This window comes from Eschrichtius robustus, chromosome 6 (genome assembly GCF_028021215.1).
Source record: "Eschrichtius robustus isolate mEscRob2 chromosome 6, mEscRob2.pri, whole genome shotgun sequence".
NCBI classification, from domain to species: Eukaryota; Metazoa; Chordata; class Mammalia; order Artiodactyla; family Eschrichtiidae; genus Eschrichtius; species Eschrichtius robustus.
In genome coordinates, this window is record NC_090829.1 from 11,433,214 (window position 1) to 11,449,944 (window position 16,731).

The 16,731-nt window shown below is 45.2% G+C and overlaps 1 protein-coding gene across 1 annotated transcript in view; it reads right to left on the reverse strand.

Annotated features, from left to right (window-relative positions):
* BTD (biotinidase) overlaps positions 1–16,731 on the reverse strand; it is a 78,789-nt gene that overhangs the window by 17,279 nt on the left and 44,779 nt on the right. The window contains 2 exon segments of the mRNA XM_068545884.1: positions 8,112–8,261; positions 12,774–13,038. Coding sequence (XP_068401985.1) covers positions 8,112–8,261; positions 12,774–13,038 — 415 coding nt within the window.

A 16,731-nucleotide genomic window follows, 5' to 3' on the forward strand; every position in this document is an offset into this window, starting at 1 on the left:
CTGTATTGTATCGATAATATATACATAGCCATCATAAATCAATAAGAAAAAAGTAACCACTACTGAAAGCGTGCAAAGGATGTGAACAGATGGTTCGTAGATGAACAAATACAAATGGCCAACAAACATTGACAAGATGCTCAGTCTCAGTAGTAGTAAGGAGATAAAAATTAAAATGATAATGAGGTATCATTTTTCACCTCTATAAGATTGGCAAAAATTAAAAAGACTATTCTATCTTGCATTGACCAAAGGATGGGCAAACAGGCACTCATGCACTATTACTGGGGATGCAAAGTGCAATCAAAATCTTTTAAAGGGAAAACTTGGTGCTCTTTAAAAAGTAATTTTAAAAGTGCTTATCTTGGGGGGCTCCAATCAATATGGTGGAGTAGAAGGGCATGGAGCTTACCTCCTCCCACAAATACAACAAAAATACATCTACATCTGGAACAATTCTCACAAAATACCTACTGAACGCTGGCAGAATATCTCCAACACCCAAAATCGCAAGAAGTATCTCCACACAACTGGGTAGGGCGAAAGAAGAAAAAGGAATTGGGACAGGACTTGTGCCCCTGGGAGGTAGTTGTGAAAGAGAAAAGGTTCCCACACTCTGGGAAGCCCCTTCACTGGAGAGGAGGATCAGCCAGGCCACTGCCCTGCGCTCCTCAGCCTGAGACGCGCATCCACTGGTACGTGCTGGGGCTGGGTGCTGGAACTCGGGCTTCAGAGGACAGACCTGGGGAGAGCACTGCGGTTGGCTGCAGAGACAGCCTGAAGGGGCTGGAGTGTGGTATGGGCTGCAACCAGCGGTATACATGGAGAAAGCCCGGGCCCTCCATAGAAGCGAAGAGCCTTTGTCAAGGAGCGTGGAAGGGAGGGGCGAGCCTGCCATAGTAGCCTCACTTTTGGCATGCTCATGGCAGGTGTGTGCCACCATTGAAACCCCATTGTCAACACGCATGTCAGCAAAGTGAGGACTGGGGCCCACCACAGCAGCCTCTTTCTCCATGCGCTCCTCTACGAGCTCTGGGAGCGTGCTAGTGGGTTGCCCACATGCAGAGGCGGGGCTGAAATCTGAGCCCTCTCCCTGCGGCTGTGCAGATTTACCCTACTGGCGCCTGCTTTGTAAACTCGGTGCCTGAGGGACACCCAAGTGGACAATGCACTCCCGTGGCTGGGACAGGACTGACCTTAGCATCTGTGGGCTTTGTGGGTGCATGTACATACAGGCTGGGCCAGGGTCTGGGCTGCTTCCATAGCTCCCACAGCAGGTCCAGGTGTGTGACTACTGCAATCTTGGTACCTGACTTCAATGGATTTGCACTGGTAGCCTTGTGAAAACAATGCCTGAGGGACATCAGGGCTGACTGACAGCATTCCCAAGGTTGAGATGGGGCTGAAGGCAGTGCCAACAACAGTGTACTTTGTAAGCATACAACAGGTGACACCACAGAGCACCCTCACGGGTGAACAGCTCTGGCAGAGGAATATTCAGTGGGTCCTCTCCCAGTGGGAGCGCTCCAATCCTGCCTACTTCGTACCCCAGCTCAGAAATGGATCCTAGGGGCTTCTACTCCAACAACTAGGGAGCAGACCCTGCTCAATACCCAGTGCAGGCTCTGGTCACCACAACACCACCACACCTCCTATCAAGGGCATAACGGCCAGCACACACTGAGGAAAGAGGTCGCAGGCACTCATAGTGAAAACAGCCCTCATACCAAAAAATATTAAACCCACACAGGCTACACAGGGACACTCCCACATAAAAATAGCCTTCCAGGACCACAGTAGATAATTGTTTCTCCCAAACTCACAGAGTAAGAGAAACATAAGTAAAATAAAGAAGCAGAGGAGCCATTCCCAATTAAAAGATCAAGAGAATTCCCCTGAAAGAACAAACAATGAAACAGATCTCTTTAACGACACCAAGTTCAAAAAGGAGATAATGAAAATACTAAAGGAATTAAGAAGGACTATTGATAGAAATGCAGATTACTGTAAAAAGGAACTAGAAACTATAAAGAGGAGCTAAGAAAAATTAGAAAACTCATTTGCCCAGACAAAAGCTGAGCTAAAGGCAATGAACAGCAGATTGAATAATGCAGAAGAACAAATAAATGATCCAGAAGATAGAATACAGGAAATCACTAAATCAGAACAGTAGACAGAAAGCCAGATAAAAAAAGATGAAAGCAATATAAAAGACCTATGGGATAATATAAAACATGCCAATCTACACATAATAGGGATTCCAGAGGAAAAGAAAGAGAAAAGGGGATCGAAAATGTATTTGAAGAAATTACAGCTGAAAACTTCCCAAACCTAAAGAAAGAAACAGATATCCAGGTACAGGAAGCACAGAGGGCCCCAAACAAGGTGAACCAAAACAGACCTACACCAAGACATACTATAATTAAAATGGCAAAAGTTAAAGATAGAGGATCCTAAAGGCAGCAAGAGAAAAACAGAGTTAATTACAAGGGAACCCCCATAAGGCTACCAGATGATTTCTCTACAGAAAAGCTGCAGGCCAGAAGGGAGTGGCAAACTGCAACCTAGGATACTCTATCCTAAGCTGCAACCTAGGATACTCTACCTAGCAAGATTATCATTTAGAATAGAAGGAGAGAGAAAGACTTTCCCAGACAAGCAAAAGCTAAAAGAATACAGCAGTAGTAAACCTATCCTAAGGGACATATTGAAAGGTCTTCTCTAAATAGAAAAGAAGAAGGAATCTATAGGAAAGAGGAAAATCACAATTGGAAAATAAATCACTTAAATAAGCCAGTACACAGATTAAAAAAAAAAAAAAATTCTGTGAAAGCAATGATAACCACAATGAACAGCAAACAGATGAATATGAAGGTGTAAAATCATAAAATAATTAAAATCATAAAATGTGAAAGAGGAGAGTATGAAAATGTAGATTATTTTTCTAGAACGTGTTTCAGTCTATGTGACTACCAGTCTAAAGCAGTTAGATATAGGAAGGGGTTAACATACTTGAAATACAGGGTAACCACAAATCAAAAACATACAATATATTCACAAAAACCAAAAAGAAGAGAACATAAGCATAATACAAAAGAAAATCATCAAACCGCAAGAGGAAAAAGAAAAAGGAACAAAGCAGAAATTTAAAACTCAAGGAGAAAACAAGTTCTAAAGTGGTAATAAATACATATCTATCAATAATTACCTTAAATGTCAGTGGACTAAATGCTCCAATCAAAAGACACAGAGTGGAAGACTGGGTTAAAAAACAAGAGCCTACAATATACTGCTTACAAGAGACTCACTTTAGGGCAAAGGACACACATAGATTGAAAGTGAGGGGGTGGAAAAATATTTCATGCAGACAGAAATGACAGGAAAACAAGGGTCACAATACTCATATCAGACAAACCAGATTTTAAAACAAAGGCCATAAAGAAAGATAAAGAAGGACTCTATATAATGACAAAAGGATCAATACAAGAAGAAGATATTACACTCATCAACATATATGCACCCAATACAGGAGCAGCCAAATACATAAAACAAATACAGACATAAAGGGAGAAACTGACAGGAGCACAATAATAGGAGACTTTAACACCCCACTCACATCAATGGACAGATCTTCTAGACAGAAAATCAATATGGCAACAGAGATCCTAAATGATACAATCGAACAGTTGGACTTAATTGATATTTTCAGGACATTAAATTAAAAAAAAATGCATTCTTTTCACGTGCGCATGGAACACTCTCTAGGATTGACCACATACTAGGGCACAAAATAAGCCTCAACTAATTTAAGAGGATAGAAATTATTTCAAGCATCTTTTCTGACCACAATGGCATGAAACTAGAAATCAACCACAGAAAAAGAAATGAGAAGAAAACAATTACATGGAGACTAAACAACATGCTGCTAAAAAACCAATGGGTCAACAATGAAATCGAAGAAGAAATTTAAAAATATCTTGAGGCAAATGACAATGAAAACACAACCATACAAAATCTATGGGATGCAGCAAAAGCAGTTCTTAGAGGGAAGTTCATAGTGATACAGGCCTTCCTCAAAAAACAAGAAAAATCTCAAACAAACAACCTAACCTACCACCTAAAAGAATTAGAAAAAGAAGGGCAAACAAAAGCTAAAGTCAGCAGAAGGAAGGAAATAATAAAGATCAGAGAGGAAATGAATAAAATGGAGATTAAAAAACAATAGAAAAAATCAATAAAACCAAGAGCTGGTTCTTTGAAAGGGTAAACAAAATCAACAAACCTCTGCTCAGGCTCACCAAGAAGAAAAGAGAGGGGACCCAAATAAACAGAATACGAAATGAAAGAGGAGAAATAACAACCAATACTGCTGAAATACAGAAAACCATAAGAGAATACTATGAACAATTATACACCAACAAATTAGACAACTTAGAAGAAATGGACAAGTTTCTAGAATCATACAGCACACCAAAACTGAATCAAGAAGAAATAGATAATTTGAACAGACTGATCACTACAAGTGAAATAGAATCTGTAATAGAAAAAAAGAAAAGAAAACTTCCTACAAACAAAAGTCCAGGACCAGATGGCTTCACTGGGGAATTCCGCCAAACATACAAAGAATAACTTATACTGATCCTTCTCAAACTCTTCCAGAAGACTGAAGAGGAGGGGCCACTCACAAAGACATTCTATGAAGCCACCATCATCCTGATACCAAAACCAGACGAAGCCACTACCAAGTAAGAAAATTACAGGCCATTATCTTTGAGGAATATAGATGCAAAAATTCGCAACAAAATATTAGCAAACTGAATCCAACAACACATAAAAAAGATCACGCTCTACAACCAAGTTGGCTTCATCCCAGGGTCACAAGGATGGTTCAATATATGCAAATCAATGTGATACATCACATCAACAAAAGACAAAAAACACATGATCATCTCAATAGATGCAGAAAAAGCATTTGATAAAATTCAACATCCATTCATGGAAAAAAACTCTCACCAAAGTGGGTATAGAGGGAACATAGCTCGACATAATAAAAGCTTTTTATGACAAACCCACAGCCAATATAATACTCAAAGGTGAAAAGCTGAAAGCCTTCCCGCTAAAATCTGGAACAAGACAAGGATGCCCACTCTCACCACCTGTATTCAACATAGTATCGGAAGTCCTAGCCACAGCAATCAGACAGGAAAAAGAAATAAAACGTATCTGAATTGGAAGGTAAGAGGTAAAACTGCCATTATGCGCAGATGACATGATACTATATATATATAGTCTATAGTAACACTAAAGACGCCACACAAAAACTACTAGAACTGATAAATGAATTCAGCCAGGTGGCAGGATACAAGATTAACATACAGAAATCAGTTGCATTTCTCTACACTAAAAATAAATGATCAGAAAAGGAATGTAAAAAAAAAAATCCCTTTTAAAAGCGCATCAAAAAAAAAAAACAACAACAACTTAGGAATAAACCTGACCAAGGAGGTGAAAGACTTATATGCTGAGAACTATAAAACATTAATAAAGGAAACTGAAGATGATTTAAAGAAATGGAGGGACTTCCCAGGTGGCACAGTGGTTATGAATCAGCCTGCCAATGCAGGGGACACGGGTTCGAGCCCTGGTCCGGGAAGATCCCACATGCTGCGGAGCAACTAAGCCCGTGAGCCACAACTACTGAGCCTGCACTCTAGAGCCTGCAAGCCACAACTAATGAGCCTGCGAGCTGCAACTACTGAAGCCTGCGTGCCTAGAGCCCTTGCTCTGCAACGAGAGAAGCCACTGCAGTGAGAAGCCCGCGCACCACAACGAAGAGTAGCCCCCGCTCGCCACAACTAGAGAAAGCCCATATGCGGCAATGAAGACCAAACACAGCCAAAAAATAAATAAATAAATTTAAAAAAAAATAATTTAAAAAAATAAAGAAATGGAAAGATATCCCATGCTCTTGGATTGGAAGAACTAATATTGTTAAAATGGCCATACCACCCAAAGCAATCTACAGATTTAATGCAATCTCTATCAAATTACCCATGACATTTTTTCACAGAACTAGAACAAATAATCCTAAAATTTATATAGAACCATAAAAGACCCAGAATTGCCAAAGCAATCCTGAGGAAAAAGAACAAAGCTGGAGGCATAACCCTCCCAGACTTCAGACAATACTACAAAGCCACAGTAATCAAAACAGTGTGGTCTTGGCACAGAAACAAACATATGGATCAATGGGACAGAACAGAGAGCCCAGCAATAAACCCACACATCTACAGTGAGTTAATCTTCAACAAAGGAGGCAAGAATATACAATGGAGAAAAGACAGTCTCTTCAGCAAGTGGTGTTAGGAAAGCTGGACAGCCACATGTAAATCAATGAAGTTAGAACACATCCTCACACCATACACAAAAATAAACTCAAAATGGCTTAAAGACTTAAATATAAGACATGACACCATAAAACTCCTAGGAGAGAACATAGGCAAAACATTCTCTGATAGAAATTGTACCACTGTTTTCTTAGGTCAATCTCCCAAGGCAACAGAAATAAAAGCAAAAATAAACAAATGGGACCTATTCAAACTTTATAAGCTTTTCTAAAGCAAAGGAAACCGTAAACAAAACGAGAAGACAACCTACAGACTAGGATAAAATATTTGCAAATGATGCGACTGACAAGGGCTCAATTTCCAACATATACAAACAGCTCACACAACAACAAAGAAACAACCCAATCGAAAAATGGGCAGAAGACCTAAACAGACATTTCTCCAAAGAAGACATACAGATGGCCAACAGGCACATCAAAAGATGCTCAACATTGCTAGTTATTAGAGAAATGCAAATCAAGACTACAATGAGGTAGCACCTCACACCGGTCAGAATGGCCATCATTAAAAAGTCTACAAATAACAAATGCTGGAGAGGGTGTGGAGAAAAGAGAACCCTCCTGCAGTGTTGGTGGGAATGTAAATTGGTGCAGCCACTGTGGAAAACAGTGTGGAGGTTCCTCAAAAAACTAAAAACAGAACTACCACATGATCTAGCAACCCCATTCCTGGGAACATACCCAGACAAAACTATAATTCAACAAGAAACATGCATCCCTGTGTTCACAGCAGACTACTCACAGTAGCCAAGACATGGAAACAATCTAAATGTCCATCGACAGATGAATGGATAAAGAAAATGTGGTATGTGTGTATAGATATATACACATATACATATATACATACACACAATGGAATACTACTCAGCCATAAAAAGAATGAAATAATGCCATTTGCAGCAACATGGATGGACTTAGAGATTATCATACTAAGTGACGTAAGTCAGAAAGAGAAAGACAAATACCTTTGATATCATTTATATGTGGAATCTAAAATATACACAAATGAACCTATCTATGAAACAGAAAGAGACTCACAGATATAAAGAACAGACCTCTGGTTGCCAAGGGGGGCTGGGGAGGGATGAATTGGGAGTTTGGGATTAGCAGATGCCAACTACTATATATAAAATAGATAAACAAGGTCCTACTGTATAGCACAGGGAACCATATTCAATATCCTGTGATAAACCATAATGGAAAAGAATATATAAAATAGTGAATATATGTAAGTATAACTGAATCACTTTGCTGTACAGCAGAAATTAACACAACATTGTAAATCAACTGTACTTCAGTAAAAATAATAAAATTAAAAAATAAAGATGTCAGTATCTATGAGATGCATAGAAAAGAATATAGGTGGATGCACTGATGGCAGTTTGTCTAGAAAGGGAGGTGGATGAGGGATAGGGTGTGGTGAAGGTGGGCTTTCATTTTTTTAACTTTGATTTGTTGTAGAAGCATACATTCATGCATTTCTTGTGTGATTAACAAATAGAACGATCCACAGATGAGTAAATGCCTCATAATAGCAGACATTCTTTAAGTGAATGACTGTGGCACATGGAGCTCGGGTTTGGTTCTCAGGCCCCTAAGGGCTCCTGTCAGTCTCATTCAACATGTCCTGGCTCTTGGCCCCTGGCTTGGTTCATCTCCGTGGGCCTCCCACCTCCTGAGGAGGAAGGCTGGTCCCCTTACATACTTCCGTGTCATTGAATCGGTGGGGCTCCAGGCATGGGTTCCACCTGACCAAGTGGGGAGAAGGCATGAAGTCCAAAAACGGGTAAATGGATGTTCTTGTAAAGTTGAATCCGTGGATGCCATCTTCTGGAAACACTATAATCTGTACACCCTGCAAGTCAAAACATCAGAGAATAGTCCGTTAACAGATAACGGGAAGCACCCCTTCATTCCTCTGACAGCCGTCCTGCAGCTGCTCTGAACCAGGAACCATAGAGGTCCAGACGTGGTAGCTGGGCTCGGCAGGGATCTGAGCCTTGGGGAGCCGTCTCACTTGGCCTAACTCTGAGGGAAGAAAGACAAAGTCTTCTAGGGACCAGCACCGTACCGAGGGCTGGTCAGGGAAGAAGGTTACAAGTGCGTCTGGCTGAAGGGAGCAGGAGTTGGGAGGGGTTTGGAGTTGGCGGTGGTGCCATGGGAGATGGAGAGGCGACTATAACAGGCCTGAGAATCAGGCTCAGCAGATGTGCTACCGCTAGTCCGGTGGGTGGTTTTCAACCTTCATTGTGCTTCTAAATCAGACAGGGGACTTCTGACAATGCAATCTTCGTTTAGCGGTGATGCTTGGGCCCATCCCTAAAAAGTCTGCTTCAATCAACTGTGGGTGGGGTCCCGGCAACAGGTCCCCACGTGATTCTAACGGGCCCCAGTGGGCTGGTGGGTGAAAGTCAAGTGCATCGATTTCAGCATAGGAACCAGGACTTGCTCTAAATTGCCTTTCTCCCACTGGGAGTTAGGAGACTCCCGTCAGAGCCCTGACCGCCCTACAGGCCTTCTCCCACAGCTGGAGACACTGGGGGTCCTTGCCTGTGACAGCCCGAGGCTCCCTGTGACAGTGGCAGCAACTTGAGGAAACCCAAACAAACAGGGCAGCCCTCAGCTCCCAGCGCCAGGGCCCCTTCGGCTGCCGCTCTCCACTTACTCGGCTGAAAATGTTAAGCCTGGGGCAGCATGACCCCACAGTGAAAGGTGGAGGAGGATGGCAGAGCAAGCACGAACAATCTAAAATAACAGGCAATTTGAGTCACTATTTCTGGAATGCACTGCAAACGCCTTATAATTTGTTTGCTGGTTATAAAAAAATTTTCAAAAGTTTAAGTGTAGAAAATTTGGAAAAGACAACATAAAGGAAGAATTCATAATCCTATATCATGAAGATACTTACTGTTAACATCTTGCCTATTTTCATTTTTTCCCCCTCTCTGTATAGGTGTGTGCGTGTATAATTGAGACAATAGTAAACAAACGGTTTTCCATCTTGACTCTCTCACTACAGAGCATCAAGACTACAAAGATACCTTCAGAAATATCACTTGTATTATATGCTGGATTATATTTAAGAGGACACCACGGTTTATCCTCTGTTATTGGGCATTTGAATTGTTCCCAACATTTTGTAATAAAAAAACTGTGTTGACCATCTGCGTACAGGGTGCTCAAAACACTCCCTGAATGAGCATTGTACACAAATCTTTGATTGGAACTCTGATTATTTCTTTAGAATAAAGCCTTATAAGTGAAAATACTGAGTCAAGTGTATGAAAAATTTTAAATTCTTAATGTACGTTGCCAAGTAGCTTTCCAGAAAGCTTACAGCAATGTACACTCCCTCCAGCATAATATGAGGCTGGTCATCTTATTGCACATTAGAAAGAAAAATTATCACAAACTTGGAAATAAAGCAAGACGAAGAATTTATGTATACATTCTTTGTATACGTATATCTTTCTACAATATACCAGGGTACTGACAAGCACACTCGAGGATTATTCATCTAGTGAATGCATCACTGTTTGACTTTGCTATTTAATAAAAGATCACCCTAAACATGACAGTTTTATTGCCCTGTAGGACATTAGCCTGTTTTGTATCTATTAGCAGATTCATTTCAACATTCATTTGACTGATGGATACACTCACATCTGTTCCTCAAGTTATCTTTTGAACCAGCTTTACCATCTTACTGGTTCCTGAGTTAATTAATGAGTTAAATAAGAGCTTTGACACATGTCCATTCTTCTCGATGTGTAAGAGTCATGTTTCTAACTTTTTGAAAATTATACTTGGACACATGTTTTCCTTTATTAAAAACACAACTTTGAAAGCACTGAATGGTTTCCTATGGACATTAACAGTTATGGATACATATTAGATTCATATTAAAATTAAATTGCATTTCCTAATATACATCTGCCCAGAATGAGGACTCAGACTTGAGCCGGGACAGAACTTTGGGTCTGATGTGATTACGCGTCCATTCTAGGAAGGAATTTGCATTCCTGATAAAGGGCTTGAGCAATTTTCTGACAGACCAGTGAGCTCAAGAACTCCTGGGGAATTCCGGGTGCCAGCCCAGCTGACCACCCAGCCTAATATCTTTAAGCGCAACTCCTTTTCTTCCCTGTAAATGAGAGAACTCATTTAACTGGCCTGCAGGAACCTCTGCCCTTATAGCAAGTTTGATATAAAACTTTGACACATGCATGGCATCAACCTGTGTTAGAGGTTACTTTAACACATATAACCACGTAGGGGAGCCGAGATGTCTGTAAGCCCTAAAAATGACTGGATCAACAGCTGTTGTCCCTGCTCCTGGACCACAGACAGAGAAGGAATGATGCCTGCAGGCAGCATGGGTTCAAGAAAAACATGTTACATGTTTCATTTGGGGGGCAGGTGATTAAAATGCGGGGGGAAACTGCAGTCACAGTCTCTGGGTTTCAGTGTGGCATCTGCCAAGTGTCTCAGCATGGTCTTGTGGAAGGATGGGGAAGAAGGGGGTGACATCTCAGCTGCCCGCAAGCCAACACCTTCGTGCCGAGAACGGACCTGTGTCAGGAGGAGGCCTGCGGGCACGGGCTGGGATGGTTTTACACCGGCTTCAGTGCAGACACAAATGAAGTATGTCCCAGAAGTGTGAATGACGTGAAGGTAACTGATATGCAGGATGTCTGTCAGTAAAGACCCCCAAGTAGCCCACCAGGATGAAATTCAATGGCATAAATGTGAGGCTTTGCTCTCGGGTTAAATAAATTAACCTAACAAGTACAGGACAGCGTGTGTGTCTGTGTGAAAAGGGCTCAGGAGCTTTGGCTGACAGCAAGCGCCTGATGAACCCACAGCAAGGTGTGGCTGCCAAAAGCTCTCCTTCTGGGGACGACACCTGGAATGAGTATGGTGGCAGGTTTCCTCCGCCCTGCCCTCGGCAAAACCGCGTGCAGCTCAGGGCACGGACGTAACCCGGAAAGGCTTGGGGGACAGGGCTGGAACCTCATCCCTCAGGGAACTGTGGGTGGGACTGGAGAGACACAGCCTGGGAGACATGCTGGGGCCGTCCTCAGATCTGGGCAAGATGGCGTGTGTGGGATGGGATTCAGTCTGTTCTGTTTGGCCAGGAGGACAGGACGATGGGTGGCAGTTACAGGGAGGCTGATTGTTGCCCATAGAAAGGAAGCCCTTTCCAGACGTTCCCACTGTCCTCAAGTGGGCAGTGAGTCCTGGGCCACTGGAGGCGTCCAGGGGAAGCTGGACGTCGGGTTGGGGAAAAAAGAGCAGTGTCACCCATCAGAACAGCTGGACCGGCCTTTAAGCGCCCTTCCAACATTTGTGTGTTACATATAAAGGTACTACAGGCTACATTTTAAAAGGTAGTGATGGCCAGTGGTTGTCCAGGAAGTGCTGACCACCCTGAACGGAGACGGGGGCTGTTCGGGCAGGACCTGCAGGCACCACAGCTCTGCCCGCTGAACTCACAGACGCGGGCCGCTCCGCTCGCAGGGAGCCCGCCTGCTGTCCCGGCAGGGCGGAGCGGGGCTTCCTCCAGCAGCCGGGCGGGTCCCCCGCCCCCGCCCCCGCCGGGGCTCAAGGCCAGACTGCCCTCCCAGCAGGCCATGTTCCTACAGAGACTTCTGGCTCCCACACCCCCCACCCCCGTCTGCCCCACCCTTCCCGGCAGGAGCGGAAAAGGGGCCGCGCAGGAAGCCTTCACAAAGGCGGCACCGGCGTCCTTTGTCCGCTGGGCTGGGTTGTGTCTGGACTGAGCTCTCAGGCCGTTCGGGGTCTGGCGCGGGGACCAGAAAGGAGCCCCACGTCATCGGGAGGCAGCAAACGCAGCTCTGGGGCCGCTTACTACTTTAGTTATCTCTGAAAGCCTCCGAGAGCATGAGAGGCCGTCGTGCCTGCTGGCTTTCAGATGTTTCTGCACATCTGAATCCACCGGGGAACCTTAAAAAATCCCAGTGCCCCGGCGCGCTCCCCAGCTGACTCTGCAGGGAGGCGTGGGAGCCGGGCACCCACGTTTGTTTACAAGCAACCAAGCGACTCTTCTGGCACCACCGCGTGCCTGGCCCTGGGCTTCCCAGGCTAGAGGGGAAGCATCGCCTGGGGAATCCTGCTAAAATGTACACTGTGACTCAGCAAGTCTCGGTCAGGCCCCAAATTCTGCACTCCTCCCAACCTTGGAGGGTCTGCTGATGCCGCAGACCAGCCTCGCAGTAGCGGGACTCCAGCCGACTGACTCATTCAGCTCATCTTTACCGGCCGGGCTCATTTCCCAGAGGGAACGCAACACCAAGGGCTAATCTGCCCTGCTCTGCCAACAAGCTGACCCGGGAGCACTTCTTGCCTTTTGGGCCGCGATCGTCACTTGCTCTTCATAGATGTCGAGGTTCTGGTTCATGAGCTCCAAGGCCTGCTCGCGGCTGGTGAGGGCCAGCGGGTTCGGGCTCAGGATGGACCGGTGCTCGTACACGGCAGCCACGTACTGGGCAGCCTGGTGACGCTCAGCCGGGCAGCGCTCCTCGGCCTGGACCCCCAGGGCAGCCACGCAACAGCCGCAGAGGAAAAGAGCGAGCTGACGGCTGGCTCCAGACATAATGCAGACCATCAATCTAGAACGCAATGGGGCAAGGAGAAAACAGCTGAATCCAGAATCCTGCCAAGATTGGGACTTGCTTAGCTGTGATTTATTAATCCCGGCAATCAAACTCACCGGCTGTGACGCTGCAGCTCAAAGAGTTTGTTTCAGGTTCCTAACAAGAGGGTATGTGTTTCTCTCCAAACACGTAGCGAGTTACGTTTAAAATGGCTCACTGTTTTAACAGTCTGGTTTTAGAACATTTCCACAACAGACCCAATGTTTGCCACGATTTGCTTCCCCAGCAGGACTCTTCTAGTTGCACACTTCAGATTTAGGCGATCATAACTATTCTAATTATTATAGATAATTCTGTGATATACTCCACACCCCACCGCCTGTCCTCAATACACACAAACATACTACAGGTCAGCCATCTATACCAGCTGTGACTGTTGTGATCCTAATAATACAGCTCGGCTATCTTAGCCATAAAAACCTGATGGATCACAATTCTCCCTGCCTTTCTTTGGTTAGTAATGAATATAAAGCGTAAGCCTCCCTTTACCCAGCACCACATTCTTTAACTTGGTGCAGAGAAACTGCTGACTTCTACTTAAATGCCAGTTTATGGACAGTCAAAAAGAAGTCTCCCTATCAAAGCATGACTTTTTCCCCCTCCTTGAACTTGAGAATTGCCATTGCACACCATCACCTTCTCAACCTCTGTCTCTAGGACTCCAAAACTCCTGCTCAAAAAAAGCATACTCATTTGGAAATAAAATCCTTTTGCAGTAATAAAATGCAACTTTCTAGAAAATAAACTAGAATTTTCTAGAAAGCAAACTCAGCGTTGTAGCTCCTACCGTAAGAGATTAGAAGTAAACTTACAATGACACTTCTGTGTGCCTTGTTTTCCCAAGAATAGGCATTTTAATTTCTAGAAGTTATGTGTCACTGGGTGTTTTTACACACAGTTCTGCATTGAAAATCGGCCTGGCCTCCCAGCCACAGTCCCTCCCCAAGCACACAGACTTGCCAGGCAGTGCCAAGGCCAGGCCCCCGTGCTCCCTGGAGATGTGCCTGGGCCGACCAATTGCCCAGGAATCCAACTAAATGTCAAGACAGCAGAGACAAATCGAGGAACCACATTGCTGCACTTTAAAGACAAAATGCCACCCTGCCCCAGTCTGACTCAGAACCCCCGTGTTTGCATTTCAAAACCAGACCCTCCGGGCCGCCACGGATTTCTTTTTCTCTCAAAGGTCCGCAAACAAAAGCAAGCATAATTAGGTTCAGCAGCAGACCACGGCCTCGGGGTGCCCAGTCAGAATCCCCGCAAACTCAGGTACTTCTCAGGGTGGGCAACACTCTCCATCCCAACCCCGCCCCGTCTCAAACTGTCACTTCTTTCCTCAGGGAAGAAATGTTCCATCCAAATGCCAGGCCCCGGGGTGCGTGGCCATCGGTCTGGGGCACTGTGGGCAGTGTTGGAAGATCAGAACAAGAGGCCTTTGACTGAGCGGCCATGAGCTTTTGGGTAGAAATGCAAGTATAACTGATAAGCTCTCTTATCTGAATTTTGCCTCTGAAGACCAGCAAGGAATAATTTTTTTTTGAGTTTTATTTTATGTTTTTTATACAGCAGGTTCTTATTAGGTATCTATTTTATACATATTAGTGTATATATGTCAATCCCAATCTCCCAATTCATCCCCCCAGCCCCGCTTTCCCCCCTTGGTGTCCATACGTTTGTTCTCTACGTCTGTGTCTCTACTTCTGCCCTGCAAACCGGTTCATCTGTACCATTTTTCTAGGTTCCACATATATGCGTTAATATACGGTATTTGTTTCTCTCTTTCTGACTTCCTTCACTCTGTATGACAGTCTCCAGGTCCCAGCAAGGAATAATTTTTAAAGTCTCAAAATCTGTTTCCCACTCCAGCTCTGGTTTCAGAATGATGATAATGGGGAGTGGTTTGAGGGGAAAACTTTCATCTTCAAAGTCAAATTCGCAATATTTCTAAAGTATAAGGCCATGGCCTCACTAAGAGGGGGGGGAAACAAGGCTGGGTGGTGGGGGGAGCACATGAACCAGGACCCGGTGGGGGCAGGTCAGGAGGTCCTGGAGCTGAGAGTGGCGTTTGCAGGGTCCTCCTTCCTCAGCTAAGAGCTGCATGCCACTGATGCGGGGACAAAGAACATTCGTTTAAATCTCAGGGACTGGGCTTCCCTGTTGGCGCAGTGGTTAAGAATCCACCTGCCAATGCAGGGGACACGGGTTCAAGCCCTGGTCCAGGAAGATCCCACATGCCGCGGAGCAACTAAGCCCGTGCGCCACAGCTACTGAGCCCGCATGCCACAACTACTGAAGCCCGCGTGCCACAACTACTGAAGCCCGTGCGCAGCAACGAAGACCCAACGCAGCCATCAATCAATCGATCAATCAATCAAATCTCAGGGCCTTGCAGTGCAGCAAAACAAGGAAATTGTGGAACCATCAAGCTATCCCCTTTCTTTCTACTTTGAGAAAATAAATTTAGATTATTTACAAAAAGAGCCTGGTAGGAGAGCCGTGAGTGGCAATCATTTCTGCGTGAACAGAGGTAGGTCAGTAATAAGGGGTTATGCAGATTCAGCCAGGTATTCCCCCTTGAAAGAAGCAAGCCTAATGAGGTAGGGGAGAATGAGTCATTAAAATAAAAATAGGCACCAGAGTGCACCCTTGCTGAAGAGTGGTGTTCTGGTTTTCCCTCTCTATGTGGCAGGGGCTTTGAAAGGCCTGGATGGCAGCAGGGGGTGCTGGCAGGCGACAGGATGCAAGGGCGCAGGTGGCCCGGCGCTGGCTCAGGACGGCGCTCACGGGGTGGCTGAGGGGCCGGGGTGTCCCTGGGAGTCACGAGGTTCTTGGCGATCCAGCAACGGATCCACCTGCAGAGCAGGGCAGGGCCTGGACCATAAACAGATTGGTGGCTGGAGATGTGTGCTCAGTCTGAAAAGCTAGCTACGAACCTCCTTCCATCGTAGGCATTTGACGGGAGCCTAAACTCCAGGAAGGGCCCAGCGTGAAGGCGCCACTGATGTGACAATGTGCCCCCACATCCTGCGTCCTGTGCTCCACTGAGGCGGGGGCGGGAGACAGCGGGGCCGGGAGGGCGCTCACTTCAACATCCACGTGATACCTGCCTGTGCCATACAGAGGTGCAGGCGTCGGACACCCAGCGGTGAAGGCGCCTAGCCCTTCTGAGTGGACCCTCCCCATGTATGCGGACACTGCCACAATCAACACAGATCGTCCCCCCACTCGTGATGGTTCGACTTTACGATGGTGCGAAAGCCATATGCGTTCAGTAGAAACCACACTTCAAAGGTGGACTGTTCCCTGGGGGACCAGCGTGCAGTACGACCCTCTCTCTGATCCTGGGCAGGGCAGCCGCAGCCCCCAGTCACGGGGGTGAACAACCGATAGATACACTGACAACCATCCGGACCCGCACTCCATCCTGTTTTTCCCTTTCAGTGCAGTATTCCATAAACTCCATGAAATAGTCGACCCTTTATTATAAACTAGGCCTTGCGTTAGAGGGTTCTGCCCATGTGCAGGCTAATGTGAGTGTTCTGAGCATGTGTGAGGTGGGCGGGGATGAGCTGGGATGTCCGGGAGGCTGTGTGTATCTAATGCATTTTTGACCTATGATATTTTCAACTTACGATGGGTTTATTGGGA